We start from the raw sequence: 27,650 nt of genomic DNA, 5'->3' as shown, positions 1-27,650 counted from the left end.
CTGCACAGCTGAGGTTATGGGGCAAGTGATGCTGCTTTTCCACAATTTCAGCCCGTGCACGTCGGTGGAAGCACTCTATGTAGAAGTCCAGTCTGTTGTTTCAACCTTCAGGAGGAGTCCACCCAGAATCATTCTTTTTGTAGTGTTGGTAGGAAGGTCTCTGTGGGTTAGTATGTTGTTTAGAGGTGTGTTGGAAATATTCCTTGAGTTGGAGACGTCGAAAATAGGATTCTAGGTCACCACAGAACTGTATCATGTTCGTGGGGGTGGAGGGGCAGAAGGAGAGGCCCCGAGATAGGACAGATTCTTCTGCTGGGCTAAGAGTATAGTTGGATAGATTAACAATATTGCTGGGTGGATTAAGGGAACTGGTGTTGTGGCCCCTTGTGGCATGTCGTAGTTTAGATAGTTTGGTGTCCTTTTTCTTTTGTAGAGAAGCAAAGTGTGTGTTGTAAATGGCTTGTCTAGTTTTTGTAAAGTCCAGCCACGAGGAAGTTTGTGTGGAAGGTTGGTTTTTTATGAGAGTATCCAGTTTTGAGAGCTCATTCTTAATCTTTCCCTGTTTGCTGTGGAGGATGTTGATCAGGTGGTTCCGCAGTTTCTTTGAGAGCTGTGGCACAAGCTGTCAGCATAGTCTGTGTGGTATGTAGATTGTAATGGATTTTTTACCTTCAGTCCTTTTGGTATGATGTCCATCTGTTTGCATTTGGAAAGGAAGAAGATGTCTGTCTGTATCTGTACGAGTTTTTTCATGAAGTTGATAGATTTCCACTCCATATGGCTAAATTCAGTGCCTTGCATAATGACAGGTTTCAGAGTAGCAGCTGTGTTATTCTGTATTCGCAAAAAGAAAAGGAGTACTTGTGGCACCTTAGAGACTAACAAATTTATTTGAGCATAAGCTCACATCCAATCACTGTAGCTCACGAAAGCTTATGCTCAAATAAATTTGTTAGTCTCTAAGGTGCCACAAGTACTCCTTTTCTTTTCGTCCATGGAACGGAGCGAGACAGATTGGCCTGCTGGCTTTGAAATCTTTCTGAGTGTATTTATCAATGAGCAAAGTCAGTTCTGTTCTCTCTAAAAATACATTGGGTAAGCAATAGCATAAAAGTGTGTTTAGAGAATGGCTTTACTTTATTTCTAGCTGAATGGAGAACTTCAATAATGAGAAACGCAGAAGCCTTCATTAGACTGCAGGATACTGGGACTTGTTTTACTCTATTTGTTTTGACAGATTGATAATATAGCAATAAACTCATTATTCTGAAGTGTGAATGACATTATCAACCTGTTTAGATCCATAAACATCCATCTTAAAAGAATACCATCAGGTTGTATAAAAGTAAATTTTCTTTGCTGTACTACTAGTAATACTCAAAAAATCACTTTCATTGTTGATAATCTTTATCATTCATCTATTTTATGCATTTCATTGAGCTTGGGCAATGAAAATAATTATTTTCCCATGTGGTTCGCAATGCTGCTATATTTGTGTTGCAAACACTGCAGAGTAATATTTAACGTAAACAAACTGTGTGTGTTTGCTGTATTTTTTAATCATGAAAATGTTGAAAATGTTAAGAATGTTTTTATTTAATTTAAAAAGTACTGGAATAGATAGGATAAGGGAACACGATCATAGTTATTTGAATTATCTACGCACCTGCATATTCAGGCCAAACATAGTTATCAAATGCTTGGCCATAAGTGATTGCGCGGGTCCCTTTGAGAAGCTGAGGAATCTTCCTTTTTATGGAAAGCTCCCATTAGATCCTGAGACATTGGACTTTAAAAGTCATGATGTTTTTATATGCAGAAGAACCATCAGTGTTCTAAAACTGGGGTGTGTGGGCAGTGGGGTGCCAGGGAAGAGACTGCATATTTTTAGTGAGAAAAAGGAAAACTTTTTGAGCAGGTTGCTTTTAAATTGATGTCAGGTTTTTTATTAAGCTGTTCAGAGAGCTGGAATGTTAGAATGAGTTTGCAAGAAGATGGATTAGTGGGCAGATAGGTGAATTGGTCGAAAGTGCATGAAATTAATGTATCTTGTGGTCTTGCAATTTGTTGCATTTTCATAATTTGTTGCATGGCTATCACCTCTGTGTATATGGAGTCTGTGTGTATATACATTTACCAGCTTCTACTGTGTCTCTTTCTTCAGTAAAGCGTTTTTAACAGAAAAGAATAAAATAGCTTGAGCATTTGAAATTAATTCCAACAATACTATTTCCTTTCTGAAAAAAAAATAATTTTTTTTTTTTAAGTTTCTTCCAGGATGGACTGAAAGCAGTTGAAAGTCTGAAGCCTTCAATTGAAACACTCTCAACTGATCTTCACACAGTAAGTAGCAGTCTGCTATATTGCGTCTTCAAATTTTGTGTTTATTAAAGAAATCTAATCTTTTTGATTCAGACTTATTGAGTAGAGCTTTGAGTAGATTATAAAACTATTGTTGTTGTTTGTATTGCTGTAGTGTGTAGATGTGCTAGTCACGGACCAGGACCATATTGTGGTAGGTACAGTACGAACATAGAACAAAAAGACAGTCTCTGTCACAAAGAAGTTACAGTCTAAGTACAAGACAAAAGTAGATGGAGACAGACACACAGGGGAGTACAAGTAAACAATGAGACAGTGTGAGACAGCATGGTAGGCAGTGGTTTCAGCACACCAGCAGCCAAATTGTTGTCAAGTTTTTTGTAGGCATATGGGTAAAGGAACTTATCATTTCTCTTTTGTATTTTGTTGATCATTTGTCAGGAAATCTGAACCAGTTAAGTAACAAGCCGTAAAGAACTGTGTTAATATAAATAGTAACACATTAACTTTTAACCTCTGTTGTGTCTGCATCTGTATTCTAGATTAAACAAGCACAGGATGAGGAAAGGAAACAACTAATACAGCTTAGAGATATTTTAAAATCAGCACTACAGGTTGAGCAGAAAGAGGTGAGCATATAAGGTGATTTAACTTTGAAATACCCATTGTAAATACAATTCTAATTTAATGTTAATATTTGAAGTACAAACAATTATTTATACCAGCAATATAAATCTATTCTTTGTCTTTGGTTAAGTTATTATCTTTGTCTTGATGCTGATGTTAAGTGCTTCTGACATCTTTTTTTAAAGGAAGGAATCCTTGCAGACTTTTAGTGAGGGTTTTTGCAAAAGGACTTCCCTTCTTGTCTCTTTCTAGTATTGTAAAATGCTTGAGTAGTTTGGGCAGTGCCGTGAACTGTAGATGAGTAGTTCTTTCTCAAACTGGGAACGAAAGTACTTTGATATCAATAAGACCCAGGCAGTAAAGAGCTTATCTGGTAAATGTAGTCTCAAATACCAGTAAGATTATTTTTAACTAACATAAATCCAACCCCCCAAATGCCTCATCTACAACAGTAACAATGGAGCTGGAAGTTCTGCTGCATTACCTCACCTCTCAAAGATGTCAGTATGTTGAGTCACTTAAACTATTCAATCAATTAAATTATTCATATGATTAGTACAAATTCAGTCCTCTGAGTTTCAACCAGGATTTCTCAGTTAGGCTCTAAACATATTGAGGGAGCTTCAGCCTGCAACCTATGGTTTGGACCCATGCCTCTGATTATAATCTATCCTGGAATATTGGGTTTACCACTAGGATGACCAGATGTCCCGATTTTATAGGGACAGTCCCGATATTTGGGGCTTTTTCTTATGTAGGCTCCTATTACCCCACCCCCCACCCTCTGTCCTCATTTTTCACACTTGCTGTTTGGTCAGCCTGTTTACCACTGGCTGAGATCATCATTGCTTTCCCTTGTTTAGACAAAGTGGCCTTTTCTTCTTTCAAATAGTTGTTGGATCTGTCACAGTTCAGGGCAACTGCACCTGTGTCCCCTCTCCATGGTCTACCAAAGGCACCCACTGTAGGCTCCTGGCTCCTCAGCCATCACCTCTCATGGGCAGAGACCTGGGTCTCTCCCCCTCCTGACCAAGGTTTTTCCAGGCTGCACACCTCCCTCCCTGCACTGTGATATTCCCTGCAAGCCAGACTGCCTAAGCAGGCCAGTGTCTGTACTTTGGTATGCCAGGCGTAATTGCCCCCAATTATAAGTTACCATGCAGCTCTTTCTAAGCAAGCACATTCCTTCTTTAAGTGAAAACATTACAGAGAAAATTAAAAACAATAAAGGAACCTACACATATGCTAAAAAGCTGAGCAAAGATCACCCCAGTTCCAGGCTCTGGAAGGTGTCGTCCCTGAAGCATTGAGGCTCCCTTGGCTGGACAGTCTTGTACATTTGCTGGATCAGAAAGGAGGCCCTAAATCCATTTAAACTCCACCTATTTATCCCAGAGTTCTTTCTTTTGTCTGTTGGTCTCTGGAGGATTCAGTTTGAACTAGTGTATGCAAGCGCACCCAGGAGAGTGCGTACAACCTGGCTGATTTGCCTTAATCAGCACCTACTGTTTTTAGTTCCTGAAGGAGCTGTAGCAGCCCTTCCCCATGGAATACAACACGATCATACATAAACCATTCATTTAAAACAATGGACCCCAAGGATACTTAAACTTAATTCAATAATGTCTCCCAAGGATATGCAGAAAATTACCCTATCTGTCACAGGGTCCATAAATAAAATGACAAGTATAGCACTTTTGCCTGTCTCAGCTTCTCTTTTGGGGAGAGATTATTGAGGAGGTTGTTGTGAAATAACTAGTATCTTCCTTGACCTCTTTCAATCTGGCTTTACATTTGGGCTTAGTACAGATGCTGTGCTGCTTCTGGTTCTAGTCATGGCTGAATGACTATTAATTAATCATTGGAACAGTTTGCCAAAGATTGTAGTAGATGTTCCATCACTGGCAATTTTTAAAATCAAGATTGGATATTTTCCGAAAAGATATGCTCTAGTTAAAACAGGAATTGATTTGGGGAAGTTGTATGGCCTGTGTTATGCAGGAAGTCGGACTAGATGATCAAAATGGTCCCTTTTGGCCTTAGAATCTATGAGTCATGCTTATAAACCATTCAGCAGTCTTGGATACTGTTGTCTGTGAGATACTACTGATATGCAAGGGTAGATGGTGTTGTTTGTATTGCTCAGCTCCTTGGAGAGCTCGAAGAAAGAAGTTTTGGGCAGTTTCTCATTTCTCTAGAGGGCTTTCCTATTTGGGGTTCTACAGTTTTATGCAATCATCTCTCATTTAAAGTATATCTGAGGCTGCCATTGGTGAAAAAGGTAAGACACTTTATGACACTGTAGTGTCTCATAGATGTAAGCTTCTTTTTCATTAGACACAGATGGGCTGGGTAACTCTACTTTCCACCCTTGGCCAAGGTAGAACTCTCTTGGCTAAGAGTTCACTGAAGCTCAGTCCAAACAAGAAAGATATTTATTAACTCTTTGAAGGGGCTATGTCTGCCTTTTGTTCTGAGGTCCTTCTGGATCCTTGCACTATGGCCGGGCTCCAACGTGGCTGTAGTAGTTGAATGCTTTTTTTCAACATCTGTCTGAAAGGCCTTCCTCATGAGTCAAGCATAGCCATTTTTACTTCCAAATCCACCACTATGTGTGCTATGCATTGTGCTGTTCTTTAAGACCACTTTGAAAACCTCAGCTAATGTGTAATGTACCTGCTTCCTTTACTATGTGGTGTCTGTTCTACTTGCGTGGTGCCCATTATACCTGTGTTCCATAGACAGGTTTGTTTCCAGGTGCAATTTCAGATGTCGACCTGAATGTATAAAATTCTACATGGTTTGGGTCCCTATATTAGCCTGATATTTGTGACCTACTGGAAGAGTCTTGCTAACAGTCCTCAGATTTAAGTTCTGGGGAGCTGAGGGCAAGTAGTCCGTTAGTGGAGACAGAGTACCTGGGCTCTGGAATTTGCTTCTCCTCTTGATCAGAGACTTTTGCCCTTTACTACGAATTGAAAAGACTTCAGTTTTAACTCAGGCTGTTGCTTGAGGAAGATGGCCTGAGCCAGGTTGAGTTTCAGTGCTATTCGGGAGGTGGTTTCTCTGAGTTTGTGTCTTTTTGTGCTTGTTAGTATTTGTATTAATGTGCCCAGAGCATGTGATGGAGCACATTGTTACAAACTGAAAAAAAGTAATACAAACTTGTATGTGCTTAGTAATAATAAGGCAGTGATACCAATACAGATTTTTTGGGACTGTGTTGTTAAGTATTTTGTCAGGTTTAAAAGTACACGTGTAAAAATAGCTTTAAAACAAAATGTTCTGCTAATTTCACAATGCATGATTCTTTTATTTTGCAAATTTGTGTTATGCATAGACATGCCCACTTTCCTGTAGAATATTAAAAGTGATATAATTATTTGAAAAACATTAAGAACTGGAAAACCAGTCCGTTTTGATAATAACTTACTGTACAACAAACTGTTGTTCAGTCTTGTTCATTACAATGTAATTTCTTATCCTGTAACCGATTTTTTTTTCCCTCCTAAAATGCATTTACCTTTTGTGACCGAAGTCTAGGAGAGTAAGTGTTTCAGTTTTTTATAAATAGTACGTTGCATGATTTCCATATGGATTTCAAGAAACTGCATTTTTCCTTGAAAAGTATTTGTTTTGTCTGTATGCAAAAGTTGTTTCCCTTTTCCTTGTGTTCTTTGAATTGCACAAAAAGATATTAGGTTTTTAATGGGGAAAGAAAATGTATTAGTGCAAATCAGATTTTAAAACTGACTATTCTTTCTTTTTGTTGGAAATCAAATCCGGTTGCTTGATTTGGCCTACATAAGAGGGGTTGTGTGTGTGTGTGTGTGTGTGTGTTTGTTTGTTTTTAACCCATTTCATGAATTAACTAATGGAAATGTTGTATATTGTCCCTATTATGTTTTTACGTACATTCACAGTGAACATCTGTTGTGACTGGATGCATCCCCTTACATGCAACTTCCCAAAACTTGATCTGCAGCACAACTTCCTTTCAATTAGTCACTGAAAATGAATTCAGCTTGTATGTGCTCACTTTGCTTGGTAGTTTTATTTTTTTTTAAATGTTAAATGTGTTTTCAAATTGTAGAATACATATAAGTTCAGATATTAACCTTGAGGCACAATGACTTCTTGATTTCTCTTGACCTTGTTGACTCCTCTGCTTCTAAGGGGTTAACAATAAAACTAGCTTACAACAAGACTACAAAACAACTATAGGATTCTAGTGCATGGAAACCAGTAATTCATGTACTAGACTGATATAAAATTAGCATGGCACACATTAAATCAGTTAGGCTAACTGATAAGTCTCAAAATGTAGTTGTACATGGGGAATAATCAAGTGGGTGTGTTTCCAATGAGGTCCCAATGGTATCAGTACTTGGCCCTCTCTAATTAAGATCTTTATCAGTGACCTGGAAAGAAACATAAAATCATCACTGATAAATTTTGCCCATGACACAAAAAGTGAGGGAACGGTAAATAATGAAGAGGGCAGATAGATGGTACAGAGCAATTTAGAGTGTTTGGTGAACTGGGTGCAAGCAAACAATATCTAAGAACATACAGTGGAATGTAAGAACAGCCATCCTGGGTCAGACCAAAGGTCCATGTAGCCCAGTATCCTGTCTTCCAATGGTGGCCAGGTGCTGCAGAGGGAATGAACAGAACTGGTAATCATCAAGTGATCCATCCCCTGTTGCCTATTCCTCACTTCTGGCAAACAGAGGGTAGGGTCACCATTCCTGACCATCCTGGCTAATAGCCATTGATGGACCTATCCTCCATGCATTTATCTAGTGTGTTTTTTTTGTTTTGTTTTGTTTTGTTTTTTTGAGCCTTGTCTTGGCCTTCACAGCATCCTCTGGGAAAGAGTTCCGCATGTTGTCTGTGCATTGTATGAAGAAATCCTTCCTTTTGTTTGTTTTAAACTTGCTGCCTATTAATTTCATTTGAGAACTTCTCGTTCTTGTGTTATGTGTTTTAATATGGCTAATAGTATATATCTAGGAACAAAGAATGTAGGCCATACTTACAGGATGGGAGACTCTATCCTGGTAAGCAGTGATTCTGAAAAAAATTTGGGGGTACTTGTGGTTAATCAGCTGAACATGAGCTCCCAGTGTGATGCTGTGGCCAAAACAATTAATGCAATCCTGGGATGTATAAATAGGAATCTTGAGTTGGAGTAGAGAGGTTACTTTACCTTTACATTTGGCACTGGTGTAACCACTGCTAAAATACTCTGTCCAGTTCTGGTGCACACAATTCAAGAAGGATGTTGATAAATAGGAGAGGGTTCAGAGAAGAGCCATGAGAAAGATTAAAGGATTAGAAAACTTGCCTTATAGACTCAAGGAGCTCAATCTATTTAGCATAACATAGAGAGGGTTAAGGGGGTGAATTGATTACAGACCATAAAGTATCTGCAAAGGGAATAAATGTTCAATAATGGGCTCTTCTGTATAGCAGAGAGAGGTTTAGTATGATCCAGTGGCCACAAGAATAGACAAATTCAGATGGGAAATAAGGTGTAAATTCTTAATGGTAAGAGTAACCATTGGAACAATTTACTAAGGGTTGTGGTGGATTCTCCATCATTGACAATTTTAAAATCAAGATTGGGTGGTTTTCTAAAAGTTATGTTCTAGGAATTATTGTGTTCTCTCTATGTTATAGAGGAGGTCAGACTAGACGGTCACAATGGTCCCTTCTGGCCTTGGAATCTATGAATTTATTACTATATATTCATTCACTTTTAAAAGGTTTGGTTTGAAGGTAACTGTAATACCGTATTTATTGAGTTCAGTAAGCTAAAGACCCCTCTCTAGTTCTCCTGGAATCTGGCCTATCTAGGCCAGTGCTAGGTAGGATAAATTGTTAATCTTCATTGATTATGGTAGCCATGCCATATGAAAATTCAGAGGGGCTGGCTGTAAGAGGTTCCTGCAGGCAGGGAAGCTTGAGGGATTCCTTGGAGAATATAGGGAATTATAGAAAAGAGGGTGTGGACTCTCAAAGGCTCCAGTGGGAGTGATGCTAGGAAACATGGAAAACATAGGGCTTTTGGAAAGCTGTGGGGGAGAGAAGAGCAGACCTTTGTGTTGTAGTCAGAAGTGAATGGAAGAGTCTAAATTGACTGACATATTTGATTCACAGGCAATGTGTATATATTGACAAAACTGGCTGAAACCCCACTGTCAGTCACTGCTGTAGAAGGGTCAGTTTGCTTGAGATAACAATGACCTTTCTTGGGTTTTTTTGGTGCATGGAGATGGATTGATAATATAAATGCAGTTAATCATCTCTTTCATATTAACACAGCATTGCTTTGTGCTTTTAAAAATAATCCCTTCTCAGGTCTCTTGAAATATAGATATAAGTTAAAAATAAAACTCTGCACTCACGATGCATAGCACTCACGATGCATAGCATAGCAGGCTAGTTGTAATTTGTGTTCTCCACAGATTATTTTCTGGTGGTATTGCATTCAGACAGCAGAGGTGCTAGTAGACTTCTTAAATTGAAGATGGGATTATCTTAGCATGTTTCTCTCGTTGGCACAGAACAGTCCTACAGGACAGTGTTTTTACTGTTCCACTTACAAATAAAATGCCTGTCACTTGTTTGCTATGCTGTTCAGCTTGGTTTAGAAGAAAGTCTTTGTAACACTATAAATTACTTCCTGTAAAGTGTGGTTATGGTCAGAGAAGTGATTCACTGTAAATGTGTGGTAATAAAATGACTCACTTATTTCTGCACATATCTGCTCTTCAGAGCTGAAGGGGACAAGGTACAATTTCAGAGTCGTGAATGTTTTAAAAGGCCCTGATCTTTTTTGTGATAAAGGCCATATCTTTAAAAAAGACCATATCCCCTTTTTAGATATGGCTTGTATCCTCTAGTGAACTCCCTGTTCCTCCCAGTGGTGGTCTACATTATGCCCTTCTGATGAGGTCACTGGGTCAGGTCCTGTAGTGCCATCTGTGATCAGTATCCCTGTACATCTGAATATGCAAAGCAGAGCTAAAAGAGTAGATCCTGTTGGGGTTCTGCATATGGAGAAAGCATTGTGAAACTGGCCAGAAAGATGCTAATTATATTGGTGATTTGTCATATGGAATCTAGTCCAGTAGGAACTAGACTGAGACCATGAACTTAGTTTCACAGGCCTCTGAACAACCATCAGATGGTAACAATTTTGGGCACTATGACTTGGACCACATTTTAACCTATTCTAACAAGCTCTGTGTCCCATCCCCTAGTCCTACTTTCCTAATGTTTTTAAAATAGTCTGTTAGTACTAATGCACATGTAGAAATATACATGATCTAAAGTGGCTTCTTCAGCTGAGGAAAGCAGTAAAGTTGTGTCATTGGGTTCCCAATTTAGCAAAACATAAAACTGGGTGTAAACAGATGAAAGGAATAGACAGTACTCCACAAAAAGAAGCAGCAAAATACTAAGTATGTGGAAACCCCAGTTACCTGTTGGTCTTGGAGGTCATCTGAAACCTTTTGATAATTGGGGGAAGGGGAGGTTGGACAACTGGGAGCTTTAGCTTCTGGGAGAGCTAAACCTCTTCAATGATGAAAATAAACTCCTTCAGAAAGAAAAGGAGTACTTGTGACACCTTAGAGACTAACAAATTTATTTGAGCATAAGCTTTTGTGAGCTACAGCTCACTTCATCAGATGCATTCAGTGGAAAATACAGTGAGGAGATTTATATACGCAGAGAGAGAGAGAGAACATGAAACAATGAGTGTTACCGTACACACTGTAATGAGAGTGATCACTTAAGGTGAGCTATTACCAGCAGGAGAGCGGGGGTGGGGAACCTTTTATAGTGATAATCAAGGTGGGCCATTTCCAGCAGTTGACAAGAACGTCTGAGGAACAGTGGGGGGTGGAATAAACATGGGGAAATAGTTTTACTTTGTGTGATGACCCATCCACTCCTTCTGCCCCTCCACCCCCACAAACATGATACAGTTCTGTGGTGACCTAGAATCCTATTTTCGACGTCTCCGACTCAAGGAATATTTCCAACACACCTCTGAACAACATATGAACCCACAGAGACCTTTCTGCCAAGACTACAAAAAGAAGGATTCTGGGTGGACTCCTCCTGAAGGTTGAAACAACAGACTGGACTTCTACATAGAGTGCTTCCACCGACGTGCACTGGCTGAAATTGTGGAAAAGCAGCATCACTTGCCCCATAACCTCAGCTGTGCAGAACACAATGCCATCCACAGCCTCAGAAACAACTCTGACATCATAATTAAAAAGGCTGACAAAGGAGGTGCTGTCGTCATCATGAATAGGTCGGAATATGAACAAGAGGCTGCTAGGCACTCAAACACTACTTTCTACAAGCCATTACCGTCTGATCCCACAGAGGGTTACCAAAAGAAACTACACCATTTATTTGCTCAAGAAACTCCCTGAAAAAGCACAAGAACAAATCTGCACAGACACACCCCTGGAACCCCAACCTGGGGTATTCTGTCTGCTACCCAAGATCCATAAACCTGGAAATCCTGGACGCCCCATCATCTCAGGCATTGGCACCCTGACAGCAGGATTGTCTGGCTATGTAGACTCCCTCCTCAGGCCCTACGCTACCAGCACTCCCAGCTATCTTCGAGACACTACTGACTTCCTGAGGAAACTACAATCCATCGGTGATCTTCCTGAAAACACCATCCTGGCCACTGTGGATGTAGAAGCCCTCTACACCAACATTCCACACAAAGATGGACTACAAGCCGTCAAGATAACTATCCCCGATAATATCACGGCAAACCTGGTGACTGAACTTTGTGACTTTGTCCTAACCCATAACTATTTCACATTTGGGGACAATATATACCTTCAAATCAGCGGCACTGCTATGGGTACCCGCATGGCCCCACAGTATGCCAACATTTTTATGGCTGACTTAGAACAACGCTTCCTCAGCTCTCGTCCCCTAATACTCCTACTCTGCTTGCGCTACATTGATGACATCTTCATTACCTGGATCCATGGATAAGAAGCCCTTGAGGAATTCCATCATTATTTCAACAGTTTCCATCCCACCATCAACCTCAGCCTGGACCAGTCCACACAAGAGATTCACTTCCTGGACACTACGGTGCTAATAAGCTATGGTCACACAAACACCACCCCATACCGGAAACCTACTGACCACTATTCCTACCTACATGCCTCCAGCTTTCATCCAGACCACACCACACGATCCATTGTCTACAGCCAAGCCCTACGATACAACTGCATTTGCTCCAACCCCTCAGACAGAGACAAACACCTACAAGATCTCTCTCAAGCATTCTTACAACTACAGTACCCCCCTGCTGAAGTGAAGTAACAGATTGACAGAGCCAGAAGAGTACCCAGAAGTCACCTACTATAGGACAGACCCAACAAAGAAAATAACAGAACGCCAGTAGCCATCACCTTCAGCCCCCAACTAAAACCTCTCCAACGCATCATCAAGGATCTACAACCTATCCTGAAGGATGACCCATCACTCTCACACGTCTTGGGAGACAGGCCAGTCCTTGCTTACAGACGGCCCCCCAACCTCAAGCCAATACTCACCAGCAACCACACAACAGAACCACTAACCCAGGAACCTATCCTTGAAACAAAGCCCGTTGCCAACTGTGTCCACATATCTATTCAGGGGACACCATCATAGGGCCTAATTACATCAGCCACACTATCAGAGGCTCTTCACCTGCACATCTACTGCCAGTGTGATATATGCCATCATGTGCCAGCAATGTCCCTCTGCCAAGTACATTGGCCAATCCGGACAGGCTCTGAGCAAAAGAATAAATGGACCCAAATCAGACGTCAAGAATTATAACATTAAAAAACCAGTCAGAGAACACTTCAGTCACTTGATTACAGACCAAAAAGTTGCAATTCTTCAACAAAAAGACTTCAAAAACAGACTCCAACGAGATACTGCTGAATTGGAATTAATTTGCAAACAGGATACAATTAACTTAGGCTTGAATAGAGACTGGGAGTGGATGGGTCATTACAAAGTAAAACTATTTCCCCGTGTTTATTCCACCCCCCCACTGTTCCTCAGACGTTCTTGTCAACTGCTGGAAATGGCCCACCTTGATTATCACTACAAAAGGTCGTCCCTCTCCCCCTCCCCCCCGCTCTCCTGCTCGTAATATCTTACCTTAAGTGATCACTCTCGTTACAGTGTGTATGGTAACACCCATTGTTTCATGTTCTCTGTATATATAAATCTCCCCACTGTATTTTCCACTGAATGCATCCATCCGATGAAGTGAGCTGTAGGTCACGAAAGCTTATGCTCAGATAAATTTGTTAGTCTCCAAGGTGCCACAAGTACTCCTTTTTGCGAATACAGACTAACACGGCTGCTACTCTAAGCTCCTTCAGTGCCTCTAAACTTTTCAGGAGTAGCATTTCCACACTCAGGACGGGGCAGAGCGATGGGAGGGAAGTTGCAAGGCAGGTAGGAGGAACAATGAATGAGTCCTGAGCAAGGCAAAGAATGTAGAGCTGCCCACAGAGCTGGTTAAAGTCAGTGCCTTTCTCTTTTTATATACAATAGTTGAGTACAAAGATGACACTTAAATAATAGATTCTTAGTTTAAGAGAAGTAGCATGGGATATATTAACGCCACCACTCAGAGTGCATTATGGCACATTCAGTGTTAAACATCTAAAGATAAATACCAGTACGTGGATGACTTTGGATTATTATTTTTTGAAATACACAAGAGATCCTTTAAAAAAAATTGCCGATAAGTCTGACAGTTGATGTATTTGTTCCTTGTCAAATATCAAAAAAGCAGTGCCAGAGTGAAGAGCTAATGTCTAAGGTACAGCTCGGATAGCTCAGAGACACACAGGGACAGACGCATGTCTGCCGTCATTTGACAGCTGGGATACCTGGGTAGCTAGATATAGCTAGATATGTATACTAGTCTTTGATCACTGGTGGAAAAAAAAATTATAGGTGTGGGGAAAACCCATAACCCTGCTCCACTTTTATGCTTGGCAGTTGGATATGTCAAGACAAATAGTTCCCTGCATAAAATAGTCTGACATAAACCCATCTATACAAAAATAATCCTAATTAAAAAGAATAAAACTGTGATCTCCTCCTAAATTCATAATCTTTGGAGCACTGTATTTAATGTAATACACATTTAATACATTTGAGACATGCTATGTCACCTCTTTGGCAAATGTGGGGTTTATTAAATTAACAGGCTTATTTCTTAGATGTTCAGTTTATTCTTTTTAACAGGTTTATGCTTAAGTATTCTCAGAGATTGATTTAGGTGAGCTTCACTTCTCTATTTTCCCCCCCATGCTTTAATCCTCTACCATATATAACTGGGTGTGTATTGATTACTGTAATGGTAAACAGGAGGGCTTTTTTTAATGGATAGGCAAATCCATGCTGTAGGACTATTGTTGATATGGCATGAGCCAACCTCATTGCCACATATTTTTTCCTAAGGGGATTTAAAAAAAAAAAAGTATGCTCCTTGCCATTTACAATGCCAGGATTCTACTTCGTTCAGGGCCGAAGGTCCAGAATCAACTAAAAATTCATTGTGGTTTGGTTAAAACAATTATTTTAAGAATTAGTTTTGCATATTTCTACTAATTGGGATACATGCCCTGGTGCTACTGAAATTGAGTTGCTACTGAAACTTCTAAAAAGCAAAAAGAAAAGGAGTACTTGTGGCACCTTAGAGACTAACCAATTTATTTGAGCATGAGCTTTCGTGAGCTACAGCTCACTTCATCGGATGCATGCCGTGGAAACTGCAGCAGACTTTATTTATACACAGAGAATATGAAAAAATACCTCCTCCCACCCCACTGTCCTGCTGGTAATAGCTTATCTAAAGTGATCATCAGGTGGGCCATTTCCAGCACAAATCCAGGTTTTCTCACCCTCCACCCCCCCACACAAATTCACTCTCCTGCTGGTGATAGCCCATCCAAAGTGTCACTTTGGAGGGTGAGAAAACCTGGATTTGTGCTGGAAATGGCCCACCTGATGATCACTTTAGATAAGCTATTACCAGCAGGACAGTGGGGTGGGAGGAGGTATTTTTTCATATTCTCTGTGTATAAATAAAGTCTGCTGCAGTTTCCACGGCATGCATCCGATGAAGTGAGCTGTAGCTCACGAAAGCTCATGCTCAAATAAATTGGTTAGTCTCTAAGGTGCCACAAGTACTCCTTTTCTTTTTGCGAATACAGACTAACACGGCTGTTACTCTGAAACCTGTTCTAAAAAGCAGTGCCTCTTTGGAATCATGCAGGTTGTGCTTTTTAAGTCCAGAAGTTCCTGATTTGTGAAAGGGCCACACCCCCAGTGGAGTCCCTTCTGAGCTCTAACAGTAGTTGGGGGGGAAGCCTCTTGAAACACGTTTTCAGTGGAATGTCAAGGTTTCTGTGGATCTGTGCTGTCTGGGCACCCAAGCTGGGCAATGTGGAACAGACTCCACGGGGGAATCTTTTTTCTCCTGTGAGCTTTTCCATGAGAAGGTGCAGTTGGGCCTACAGATAACCGTGTTCTTTGATGGTTTACACACAAGAATTTTTGCATAGGTTGGAAAGCCTGTTGTTTGATTATGATTTAGATTAAAAGGAACCTAAGTGGTGGTGCTGAAGCCAAATAAAAAATAAGTAAGAAGTCACCTGCAGAGAGCTTTCTACGGAGTTGGGAATGTGCACATTGACAGCCTGGGGTTGTGCAACACATGCTGTTGCCTTACCAATCTGGTAGGGAATCCACTGAAAAGTTAATGCAGCTGAAGCCTGAGGCTAAGGCTGCATTCTTTTTTCAGTGGAATCCCTTCTGCGCTGTGGCAGAAATGGATAGTGATACTGGCTGCTTTTTAAACTCCCTTTGTTCCATCTGGCAGGAAAAATGAACCCTCTCATGCTGTTCTAATTTGGGCAAAAGTATTTACTTCATTTGGACTGTCTTCGATTAGCAAACTTTCATGCTTTTTTTCCTGTCCTTTAGGATTCTCAAATCCGTCAGAGTACAGCTTACAGTTTACATCAGCCTCAGGGAAACAAAGAGCATGGCACTGAAAGAAATGGTAGTCTATATAAGAAAAGTGATGGGTATGTACCATTAGACAATTACTGGAAAAAAACTGCAGTCCTGTGATCCTATGTAATTTTAATACTAATTATACATAAACTTGAGTCACTTTGTTTTTTTTTTAAAACCAGAATCAGAAAAGTATGGCAGAAAAGGAAATGCTCAGTTAAAAATGGTTTCCTTACAATTTCCCATGGTACAGTAAGTATTTGTTTACAGTATTTTATGCATGTATTTGGTTGCTAATACAAGACAAACTATGTTGTTGTATAGTTATAGTTTGGAATTTGTTAGATTCCTCATGCAGCGTCTTGAATTAGATGGCCCTATCTTTTTATGGCAGCCTTGCAAAATTGCCATGAGAATTTAAGAACCCAACTACAAACTCTTATCATTTACCCTTTATTATGCTGATTGCTGATAATGAAACAACATGTATTTTACTTTCCTGTTTTTTTGTTCTTGGGTAAATGGGCAAGTAGAATTTTGCAAGGGTGCTGTAAATATACAGTGAAAAGGCATATTGAGGATCACTTTTTAGATTATCCAGTATATCTCTTATAATCAATATTGTTGTTTTGAAAGGATAAATGCTTCTTAGGGTTGATGTATCTTTGTTTCAAATTTGATTATGATCTCAATTTCTAGCTATTCATAAAAATGAACCATCTCCCAGAAAATTTAGCTCTTAGATATGCTTGTCTTTATTAAATATGCAAGTTGTAAGTACTTTTTCTCCTATAATAATGTTCAATAATAGCTACAAACTTGTGGATGACAGGAGAGGTCTCGGAAGCCTGGAGAAGGGATAACGTAGTGCCTGTCTTTAAAAAGGTGGGGAAAGGAGGAGCCAGAGAACAATACCAGTCAGCCTGACTTTGATACCTGGAAAACTACTAGAACAATGTATAAAACATTGAATTTGCGAATACCTGGAGGCTGAAGGGATAATCACTAGCAGCCAGCATGGATTTACCAAGAACAAATCATGCCAAACCAGCTTGATTTCCTTCTTTGACAGGGTAGCTGATTTGGTGGATAGGGGGAATGTGGTGGTGGACATAATATACCTGGACTTCAGCAAGGCTTTTGGCACAGTCCAACATGACATTCTGCTAAGTAAGCTGGAGAAGCATGGGCTCCATAGAACTATCGTTAAGTGGGTACATAATTAATTGAACAACCATAAACAAAGAGTAACTATAAATGGAATGATGTTGGATTAGAGGGAGGTCTCAAGTGGGGATCCGCTGTTATGACTTGGATGTAGGTACAGAGAGCATACTGATCGAGTTTGCAGAATACGCAAAGCTAGGGGGACTTGCCAATATTTTGGAGGATAGAGCTAAAATTCAGAGGGATTTTGATAAATTGGAGAACCTGGCTATAGACAAAAAAATGAAATTCAGCAAAGAAAAATATAAGGTGCTACACTTAGCGAAGAAAAACCAAAACAAATACAGAATGGGGGAAAACTGGCTTGGAGGCAGTACTGCTGAGAAGGATCTGGGAGTTGTGATAGATCACAACCCCAACATGAGCCAGCAATGCAATTCTGTTGTGGCCAAAAAAAAAAAAAAAAAAGGAAAAGCAATTTTAGGTTGCATTAATAGAGGCATAGCATGCAAGTCTCGGGAGGTGATAGTACCACTCTACTTGGCGCTGGTTAGGGTTCAGCTGAAGTACTGTGTCCAGTTTTGGTCACCAGTGTATAGAAAGGATGTAGAGAAACTGGAAAGGATCCAGAGGTAAGTGACAGATGATCAATGGGATGGAATGCAAGCCATCTGAGCAAAGGCTGAAGGAACTGGGTATGTTTAGTTTGGAAAAGAGGAGATTGGTAGCAGTCTTCAGATAATGAAAGGTAACCATAAAAAAGATGGAGAAAAGTTGTTCTCTTTTTTGTCACAAAGGGCAGGATAAAAGGCAGTGGGTTCAAACTACAGCATAGCAGATTTAGATTAAATCTCAGGAAAAACTTCTTAATTGTAAGAACAGTAGGACAATGGAACAGACTGCCTCGGGAGGTTGTGAAGCTTCTTCACTGGAGGTTTTCAACAGGAGCCTGTGTAGCCTCTGTCTTGAATGGTTTAGACATGACAAATCCTGCATTTTGGCAAGGGGTTAGACTAGATGACACTTGTGGTCCCTTCTAACCCTATGATTCCATTGTTCAGGGATCTCCATTCTTTTTAGTCATGTGGCCTTGCATGGATTTAAGTGGGGCGTGCTTTCTAAGCTTTTCTCAGTTTCAGAAGCAACCATCTTGAGGCAGTAGCTGATGCCATGATATGACTCTGTATACTTTATACGTTATTGCTTGTCAGGTGTTCTCTGACAGTGATGGAGGATCTTTCGCTCTATCAATCATTTACCTGTAAGAGTAAATATTTTCTTGTGTGATGGGGTGTGTGTATGCGCACGTATACATATGCACAGACTTTCATTGATAATAATCTAGTACATTTAGGACAATCTGAAGTCTCAGGAAATTAGCAATCATACAGGCAGGTTGCAAGATAACGATTTACTAATTCAATGCTGAAGAAGAACAGAGACATCTCTCTTGTATTATATCAGCAACTGGAGATTGTCTGGTGACACCTTCCTGATTGCAATGTTTGCCTGATTGCAACATGCAGGGATGAAAAACCCAATGACAGAAACAGATTGAGCCTAGCAATTTGAGTGGTTCTTGGATCAAACAGTTATGAATGAGACCTTTCTGTTTTCAAGAAACTTGAAGTTGATTTGTGTACAAAAAACCTAAGCCGGAACCTGCCAGACTTCTGCAAAAGAAAACAAAGGGAGATGCTTTAGTAATGAATGCTTTTTTCCTTTATTTTTGTAGATTGTTAAAGTAACTTTGCCTTCTCTAGCAACACAGTTAATAGCCAAAAGAGATAGTGGGTTCATGTTTCCCATGGCTGACTCAGGATTAACAACTGATTTTGTTTCATTCTGTTTGAGATGGCAATAAGTCATCCCAGCAGACATCCAGATTTGCCAGTTCTACCCTTAGAACCTAGAAATCCCTTCAGTCCCTAACAGCATGCCTCTTAAAGTGGAAGAGAAGATTTAATAGTTTGGCTCTCAGGCCCTTCTTATTGCTATAGCAATGTACTAAATGATAAAATCAGCTAATTAATGATAGCTTAGTTAATGGCCTTCTGCTCTTGCCCCATTTAAAAATTATTTACATAGTTTCTACATGAACCAACCTAGAATTCTTCAGTGTTATGTGAGAGACCTGGATGTTTCATTCCAGAAATCACCCTTTTTGCTGCCTGAGTCTGCCAAGGGTTAAAGTGTCGTGAATACAATTTATTCCTTTAAGGGATAGGGAGAGAAGGCTATAATTGTCTAAGTGGCAGCATTAATTAATGCTGAAGGAGTGGGAGTTTTCAACTTTCATCTTATTGAATGATGAATTGGATTGGATTAATTAGCTGTCAGTAGGGTACAATAGTAACCTTATGTCATAACCATACAGCTAAGGGTAGCCTAGAATTCTTCCTTATCTGTAAGGGGTTAAGAAGCTCAAATAACCTGGTTGGCACCTGTCCAAAAAGACCAATGGGGAAAGAAGATACTTTCAAATCTGGGGGGGGAGGACTTTGTTTGTGCATTCTCTGGGGAAAGCAGAGAAGCATCGGGTCAAAAAACTCCTTCTCCTATAAACCATCCTATACAAGTCTCTGATACTACAAAAAAAGTAAGTAAATAAGGCAAGGCACGTTAGATTACCTTTTGTTTTCAACTTGTGAATTTTCCCTTTGCTAGAGGGAGGTTTATCCCAGTTTTCTGTAACTTTAAAGTTTTGCCTACAGAGGAATCCTCTGTGTTTTGAATCTGATTACCCTGTAAAGTATTTACCATCCTGATTTTACAGAGGTGATTCTTTTACCTTTTCTTTAAATAAAATTCTTCTTTTAAGAACCTGATTGATTTTCCATTGTTCTTAAGTTCCAGGGGTTTGGGTTTGTGTTCATCTGTACCAATTGGTGAGGATATATTCTCAAGCCTTCCCCAGGAAAGGGGGTGTAGGACTTGGGGGAATAGGACTCTGAGTGGTCCTTTCCCTAGATCTTTGTCTAAATCACTTGGTGGTGGCAGCACACTGTTCAAGGACAAGGCGGAATTTGTGCCTTGGGAAAGTTTTTAACCTAAGCTGGTAAAAATAAGCATAGGGGGTCTTTCATGCAGGTACCCACATCTGTACCCCAGAGTTCAGAGTGGGGAAGGAAACCTGACACCTTAAAATATCTGAGGAGAGAAGCAGATACTATGAAGAGGTTCCGAAATCCCAAACTAGTGCTATTACTGTACAGTTACACATGAAATCCAGGCAGCTACTTGTGTTCTAACCAGAATGTCATCCAACTCTCCTCAGAGTAGATTTAGATAACATGATTGAAACACCAACAGGTGGGTGAATCTTGTCTAAACCAAAGTTACCATTATTGTTGCAGTGGTGGAGGTGAGCTGGTGGTAGTAACTGTAAGAAACTTAGACAAACCATTTTGTGGTGTGAAAGGTCCGTGATATGAGGCATCAGATTAGTTAGAAATCACTTTTAGGCGCTGAAATGGTGGGTGTGCACTTAAATGATAATATGGTTTTGGTATCAATATTAATGTTGATTTATTCAGTGGAATGGACTAATCTCAATTTAAAGATGCTTTGAGATGTTAGTGTTTCCAAAATTAGGATGCTCGCATCTTGAAGTGTTTAAAAAGTAGTTGCAGCTACTTTTCTAGATACCCAAATGCTGATAGAAAGGATAGGGAGAGGACTCCCAACTGGGTATAAAGACCAGAAGAGGCCAGGCCCAGATATCTTCAAACTAAGTTGGAAAATCTGTGCAGAAGACATCTACGACTTCAGGTTTCGCATCCCACCGGAAATGAGATTAATCCTGAATATGCTTTATGTTCTGAGTCCAATACATATCTTGTGATTCCAACACATTTTGGAATATTTTAAAGTACTTCTTAATTTTAAATTGTTGGTAAATATAGCAAGCTATATAACTAGCATGGTATAAAATAGTTCTGGCTGGTGACTTAGACATCAAAACATAGAACATTTAGCAAACTAGTTTCTCTATTTCAAGCTTCCATTCCAGTTAGTCATCTTGTTGGGAGAGAGTTTGTTACATCAAAATGTTTAACAAGCCAAAATCAAGAAATGTTAATGTTATGAACATTATGGAGAGAGTGCCAAGAAAATAGACCAAAGTTCATGTTTGCAAGAAGTTATTGTGTTGCTTAATTCTAGCTTGAAAGAATGTTTGTCTCTAGTAAACTAAAATAATGAAAATTGAAATCACTGTGTAATATATAAGTTTTCATTGCCTTCCAAACAAAAATCCCTTCAGAAATGAGGGGAATTCAGCCTGCTTATTTGTTTGCATCGAAAACTTCTCTGCGTACAGTTTGCTTTACCTGGTCCTGTAAGCATTCTGTAGCTTCATTGTCCCAAAACACATACGACTTTCCATTGTGCGAGGCTCTCAGGTTTATTGAATAGAAGAGTGCAGATTCTACCCCTTCTTTTTAATATATATTACTCTTCATGGATACCAGGCTTGTGTAGAGGAACTTAAATCTGGAAAGAAAATAATTCTCTGAAAACTCTTATTTTCCTTGTTCTTGTGCTCCTTTCACTATTTTATTTTTATCCCTCCTCAGCTCCGATGATGTCAGTATCACTTTTCTGTCAGCTCCATCATTTTATTTATTTTATTGCAAGAGAATGTATATGCTCTTTCTCTATTGATTTGTTCTTCCTCCTTGTTTAAGTGTATTATTGTCACCAATCAGTTTTCAAGAAGTCAAGTGAGGTCTACTTTTTTAGGGATTCTCATGTAATCCAGTAACCTAACGCTATTTCTCCTTTGCGTGACAGTCCTTGTTGTATTCCACTGGGGGTTATGCATGCGCACCATGCATCTGGAGCCAAAGCATTTGAAAGTAGTGTCCATTGGTCCACGCATGTGCCCTGGCTCACTTTGTGATTCTGCCCAAGGGAATGAAGAGTGGGTGTACTGACCGCCTCTCCAGTTCTTTCTCACTGCCACATGGTCCAGGTTGGAACCGTCAGTGTCCACAACTTCGGCTTCATTCTATAAAATAAGAATGGTCTAGTTTGCAAATAGTTATAACAGTTTAATAGTTTTTACAGTTTAGTGTTTTATAGACCTATTTGTGTTAGATTAGACTCCCACAGGGAACCTCCTCCTCCCCCCGCTCCGCCCCCCCCATATATATCCTGTTTGGATGCTGGGCTATGCTTAGGACACTGGGCTTCAAACTCTGGGTTTTCTGTCTGTGATCCTTCTCAGTGAGCGATGACCACCAGCACTGTCTCTACTGCTTTGGGGAAGCCCATATCATGGCAAGGTGCGGTATCTGCCAGTCATTCCCCAGCCATACCCAAGAAGGGCATGAACTTCATCTCCACAAATACATCATGGAGAAGGTCATGAGGTCTCAATTGGACACAGCCTGGGGACCACCCTCCCCCAAGGACATCAGCCTGATTCTGCAAGGAGTGCGCCTCCTGCTGTGAAGTCCGACTGCTGTAGGAGAATCTACCCCCACAGATCCCACAGTGCGGTCTTTTCAGGAAATTGGGAAGCACTCTCATAAGCATGAGACTAAGTCTTCCTGGAAATCCACTTCAAAGAAGTTGGATTCAGCTGTAAGCAAGCCCATCAGCTTGGCCCATGTGTACTTAGGACATCCTAAATCCCAGAGGCACGACAAGAAAGCTGCTGGTACCCCATGCTATGAGGGCCCCTCTGACGACTTATTAACCCTCCTAAAGGACATACTGGGGGGCCTTGGGACCAGTACTCCCCTGAAGAGTCAATCTGATCTTCTAGGGAGTCAGATTTGCTCCTGGATCCAACAGAGGAGGAGGAATATTCCGCTCTGGATGAAGCAGTGATTCCTATGTCCCTTCCCGCTTCAGCTCCCCAATGACTTCAGGCAGTTCCATGACTTTCTCCACAGAGTTGCTGAAGAGCTTCAGATTCCTTTTGAGGAGATCCAGGACTCTCAGCACTAACTCTTAGGCATCCTCCACACATATGGATTCAACAGAATAGCTCGCGGATCACCTCAGCAGGTCCTTCTCCACTCACCACGGGTGGTCCCTTATTCTGGACATCACAAGGGACATCTTCCAGAGGTGGGGGACTCCGTTTATAGACCCGTTTGCTACCCGTGACAACAGGAAATGCCATCAGTTTTGCTCTCTGAGGAGGCACAGCCCCCAGTCTCTTACGGATGCCTTCCTGTTGACATGGACAACTTATATATACTACATCTTTCCCCTCATTCCACTAATTCACAAGGTTCTGTTGAAGATCAAACAGGACCGAGCACGGGTCATCCTTATAGCCCCGGCGTGGCCCAGACAGCACTGGGTCACCACTCTCTTAAGCCTTTCGTTGGAGCCCCATATCAGACTCGCACTGCACCTGGCCCTGATCACTTAGGATCATGGTCAGCTGCGGCACCTGAACCTCAGCTCTCTTTGTCTGACAGCCTAGAACCTTCATGGCTGAATCCTGAAGAGCAAGCTTGTGCAGAGTAGAGCCCCACCAGGCAATAGAAAATTCTCCAGCAGGGCAATTTACCTGGCAAATTGGAAATGATTCTCCATGGGAAGAAGGATAAAGGAGTTGGAGGCGCAAGTGGTGTTCTCGTCCATCCTCCCTGTGGAAGGAAAAGGCCTAGGTAGGGAGCGTCGAATCGTGGAAGTCAACGAATGGCTACGCAGGTGGTGTCGGAGAGAAGGCTTTGGTTTCTTTGACCATGGGATGGTGTTCCATGAAGGAGGAGTGCTGGGCAGAGACGGGCTCCATCTTACGAAGAGAGGGAAGAGCATCTTTGCCAGCAGGCTGGCTAACCTAGTGAGGAGGGCTTTAAACTAGGTTCACCGGGGGAAGGAGACCAAAGCCCTGAGGTAAGTGGGAAAGCGGGATACCGGGAGGAAGCACAGGCAGGAATGTCTGTGAGGGGAGGGCTCCTGCCTCATACTGGGAATGAGGGGCGATCAACAGGTTATCTCAAGTGCTTATATACAAATGCACAAAGCCTTGGAAACGAGCAGGGAGAACTGGAGGTCCTGGTGATGTCAAGGAACTATGACGTGATCGGAATAACAGAGACTTGGTGGGATAACTCACATGACTGGAGTACTGTCATGGATGGTTATAAACTGTTCAGGAAGGACAGGCAGGGCAGATAAGGTGGGGGAGTAGCACTGTATGTAAGGGAGCAGTATGACTGCTCAGAGCTCCGGTACGAAACTGCAGAAAAACCTGAGTGTCTCTGGATTAAGTTTAGAAGTGTGTGCAACAAGAGTGATGTAGTGGTGGGAGTCTGCTATAGACCACCGGACCAGGGGGATGAGGTAGATGAGGCTTTCTTCCGGCAGCTCACGGAAGCTACTAGATCGCATGCCCTGATTCTCATGGGTGACTTTAATTTTCCTGATATCTGCTGGGAGAGCAATACAGCGGTGCATAGACAATCCAGGAAGTTTTTGGAAAGCGTAGGGGACAATTTCCTGGCGCAAGTGCTAGAGGAGCCAACTAGGGGGGGCGCTTTTCTTGACCTGCTGCTCACAAACCGGGTAGAATTAGTGGGGGAAGCAAAAGTGGATGGGAATCTGGGAGGCAGTGACCATGAGTTGGTTGAGTTCAGGATCCTGACGGAAGGAAGAAAGGTAAGCAGCAGGATACGGACCCTGGACTTCAGGAAAGCAGACTTCGACTCCCTCAGGGAACGGATGGGTAGGATCCCCTGGGGGACTAACATGAAGGGGAATGGAGTCCAGGAGAGCTGGCTGTATTTCAAGGAATCCCTGTTGAGGTTACAGGGACAAACCATCCCAATGAGTCGAAAGATTAGTAAATATAGCAGGCGACCAGCTTGGCTTAATGGTGAAATCCTAGCGGATCTTAAACATAAAAAAGAAGCTTACAAGAAGTGGAAGGTTGGACATATGACCAGGGAAGAGTATAAAAATATTGCTCGGGCATGTAGGAATGATATCAGGAGGGCCAAATCGCACCTGGAGCTGCAGCTAGCCAGAGATGTCAAGAGTAACAAGAAGGGTTTCTTCAGGTATGTTGGCAACAAGAAGAAAGCCAAGGAATGTGTGGGCCCCTTACTGAATGAGGGAGGCAACCTAGTGACAGAGGATGTGGAAAAAGCTAATGTACTCAATGCTTTTTTTGCCTCTGTTTTCACTAACAAGGTCAGCTCCCAGACTGCTGCGCTGGGCATCACAAAATGGGGAAGAGATGGCCAGCCCTCTGTGGAGATAGAGGTGGTTAGGGACTATTTAGAAAAGCTGGACGTGCACAAGTCCATGGGGCCGGACGAGTTGCATCCGAGAGTGCTGAAGGAATTGGCGGCTGTGATTGCAGAGCCATTGGCCATTATCTTTGAAAACTCGTGGCGAACCGGGGAAGTCCCGGATGACTGGAAAAAGGCTAATGTAGTGCCAATCTTTAAAAAAGGGAAGAAGGAAGATCCTGGGAACTACAGGCCAGTCAGCCTCACCTCAGTCCCTGGAAAAATCATGGAGCAGGTCCTCAAAGAATCAATCCTGAAGCACTTGCATGAGAGGAAAGTGATCAGGAACAGCCAGCATGGATTCACCAAGGGAAGGTCATGCCTGACTAATCTAATCGCCTTTTATGATGAGATTACTGGTTCTGTGGATGAAGGGAAAGCAGTGGATGTATTGTTTCTTGACTTTAGCAAAGCTTTTGACACGGTGTCCCACAGTATTCTTGTCAGCAAGTTAAGGAAGTATGGGCTGGATGAATGCACTATAAGGTGGGTAGAAAGCTGGCTAGATTGTCGGGCTCAACGAGTAGTGATCAATGGCTCCATGTCTAGTTGGCAGCCGGTATCAAGTGGAGTGCCCCAAGGGTCGGTCCTGGGGCCGGTTTTATTCAATATCTTCATAAATGATCTGGAGGATGGTGTGGATTGCACTCTCAGCAAATTTGCGGATGATACTAAACTGGGAGGAGTGGTAGATACGCTGGAGGGGAGGGATAGGATACAGAAGGACCTAGACCAATTGGAAGATTGGGCCAAAAGAAATCTGATGAGGTTCAATAAGGATAAGTGCAGGGTCCTGCACTTAGGACGGAAGAACCCAATGCACAGCTACAGACTAGGGACCGAATGGCTAGGCAGCAGTTCTGCGGAAAAGGACCTAGGGGTGACAGTGGACGAGAAGCTGGATATGAGTCAGCAGCGTGCCCTTGTTGCCAAGAAGGCCAATGGCATTTTGGGATGTATAAGTAGGGGCATAGCGAGCAGATCGAGGGACGTGATCGTTCCCCTCTATTCGACATTGGTGAGGCCTCATCTGGAGTACTGTGTCCAGTTTTGGGCCCCACACTTCAAGAAGGATGTGGATAAATTGGAGAGAGTCCAGCGAAGGGCAACAAAAATGATTAGGGGACTGGAACACATGAGTTATGAGGAGAGGCTGAGGGAGCTGGGATTGTTTAGCCTGCAGAAGAGAAGAATGAGGGGGGATTTGATAGCTGCTTTCAACTACCTGAAAGGGGGTTCCAAAGAGGATGGCTCTAGACTGTTCTCAATGGTAGCAGATGACAGAACGAGGAGTAATGGTCCCAAGTTGCAGTGGGGGAGGTTTAGATTGGATATTAGGAAAAACTTTTTCACTAAGAGGGTGGTGAAACACTGGAATGCGTTACCTAGGGAGGTGGTAGAATCTCCTTCCTTAGAGGTTTTTAAGGTCAGGCTTGACAAAGCCCTGGCTGGGATTATTTAACTGGGAATTGGTCCTGCTTCGAGCAGGGGGTTGGACTAGATGACCTTCTGGGGTCCCTTCCAACCCTGATATTCTGTGATTCTATGATTCTATGATCTGGTCTTCCGAATGTGGGGTTCTGCCTACACAGTCCTTATTGCAGCTTGTTTTGGAGTCCCTTCTACTCTTGAAACAAGGTCTGGCCCATTCTTCAATCAAGGTCCATCTGGCGGCCTGGTCAATTATTTTGTACAGAGTGGAAATTCATTTCCTCAAAGGCCTGGAGAGGGAGTTCCCTCAGATAAAGGAACCAATTCCTCCTTGGGACTTAAACCTTGTCCCGTCAAAGTTGATGGGCCTGCTCTTTGAGCTGCTAGTAACATGCTCACTGTTGCACTTCTTCCGAAGGTGGCCTTTTTAGTGGCCATCACTTTGGCTAGAAGAGTTTTGGAGATCCGAGCCCTCACCTTCGAACCCCCATGTACAATCTTCTTCAATGATAAAGTGCAGTTACGCTCAATTCCAAAGTTCCTCCCATAAGTGGTTTCACAGTTCCACTGCAGCCAATCAATGTTTCTACCAGTATTCTATCGTAAGCCACATGCAGATAGGGAAAAACAATGTTTGCACGGATGTTAGAAGGGCCCTGAAGGACCAAATCATTTGGCAGATCGACTCAGCTGTTCATAGCAGTAGCTGAGAGAATGAAGGGGCTCCCCATCTCTGCTCAGAGGATT

The 27,650-nt window shown here is 41.7% G+C and overlaps 1 protein-coding gene across 2 annotated transcripts in view; it reads left to right on the top strand.

The window, feature by feature from the left end:
• Positions 1 to 27,650, top strand: part of ASAP2 (ArfGAP with SH3 domain, ankyrin repeat and PH domain 2) — a 170,089-nt gene that overhangs the window by 86,605 nt on the left and 55,834 nt on the right. For both annotated transcript variants that reach the window (XM_084624728.1, XM_084624727.1), the window contains exons 8-11: positions 2,268 to 2,343; positions 2,865 to 2,951; positions 16,012 to 16,115; positions 16,227 to 16,296. In XM_084624728.1, the coding sequence (XP_084480854.1) occupies positions 2,268 to 2,343; positions 2,865 to 2,951; positions 16,012 to 16,115; positions 16,227 to 16,296 (337 nt within the window). The remainder of the gene's footprint in view (positions 1 to 2,267; positions 2,344 to 2,864; positions 2,952 to 16,011; positions 16,116 to 16,226; positions 16,297 to 27,650) is intronic.

Source organism: Lepidochelys olivacea, assembly GCF_965140295.1.
Source record: "Lepidochelys olivacea isolate rLepOli2 genome assembly, chromosome: 3".
In the NCBI taxonomy this organism is placed as follows: domain Eukaryota; kingdom Metazoa; phylum Chordata; order Testudines; family Cheloniidae; genus Lepidochelys; species Lepidochelys olivacea.
Note: the sequence above shows the minus strand (reverse complement) of the source record. Positions and strands in the feature narration are given on the sequence as shown.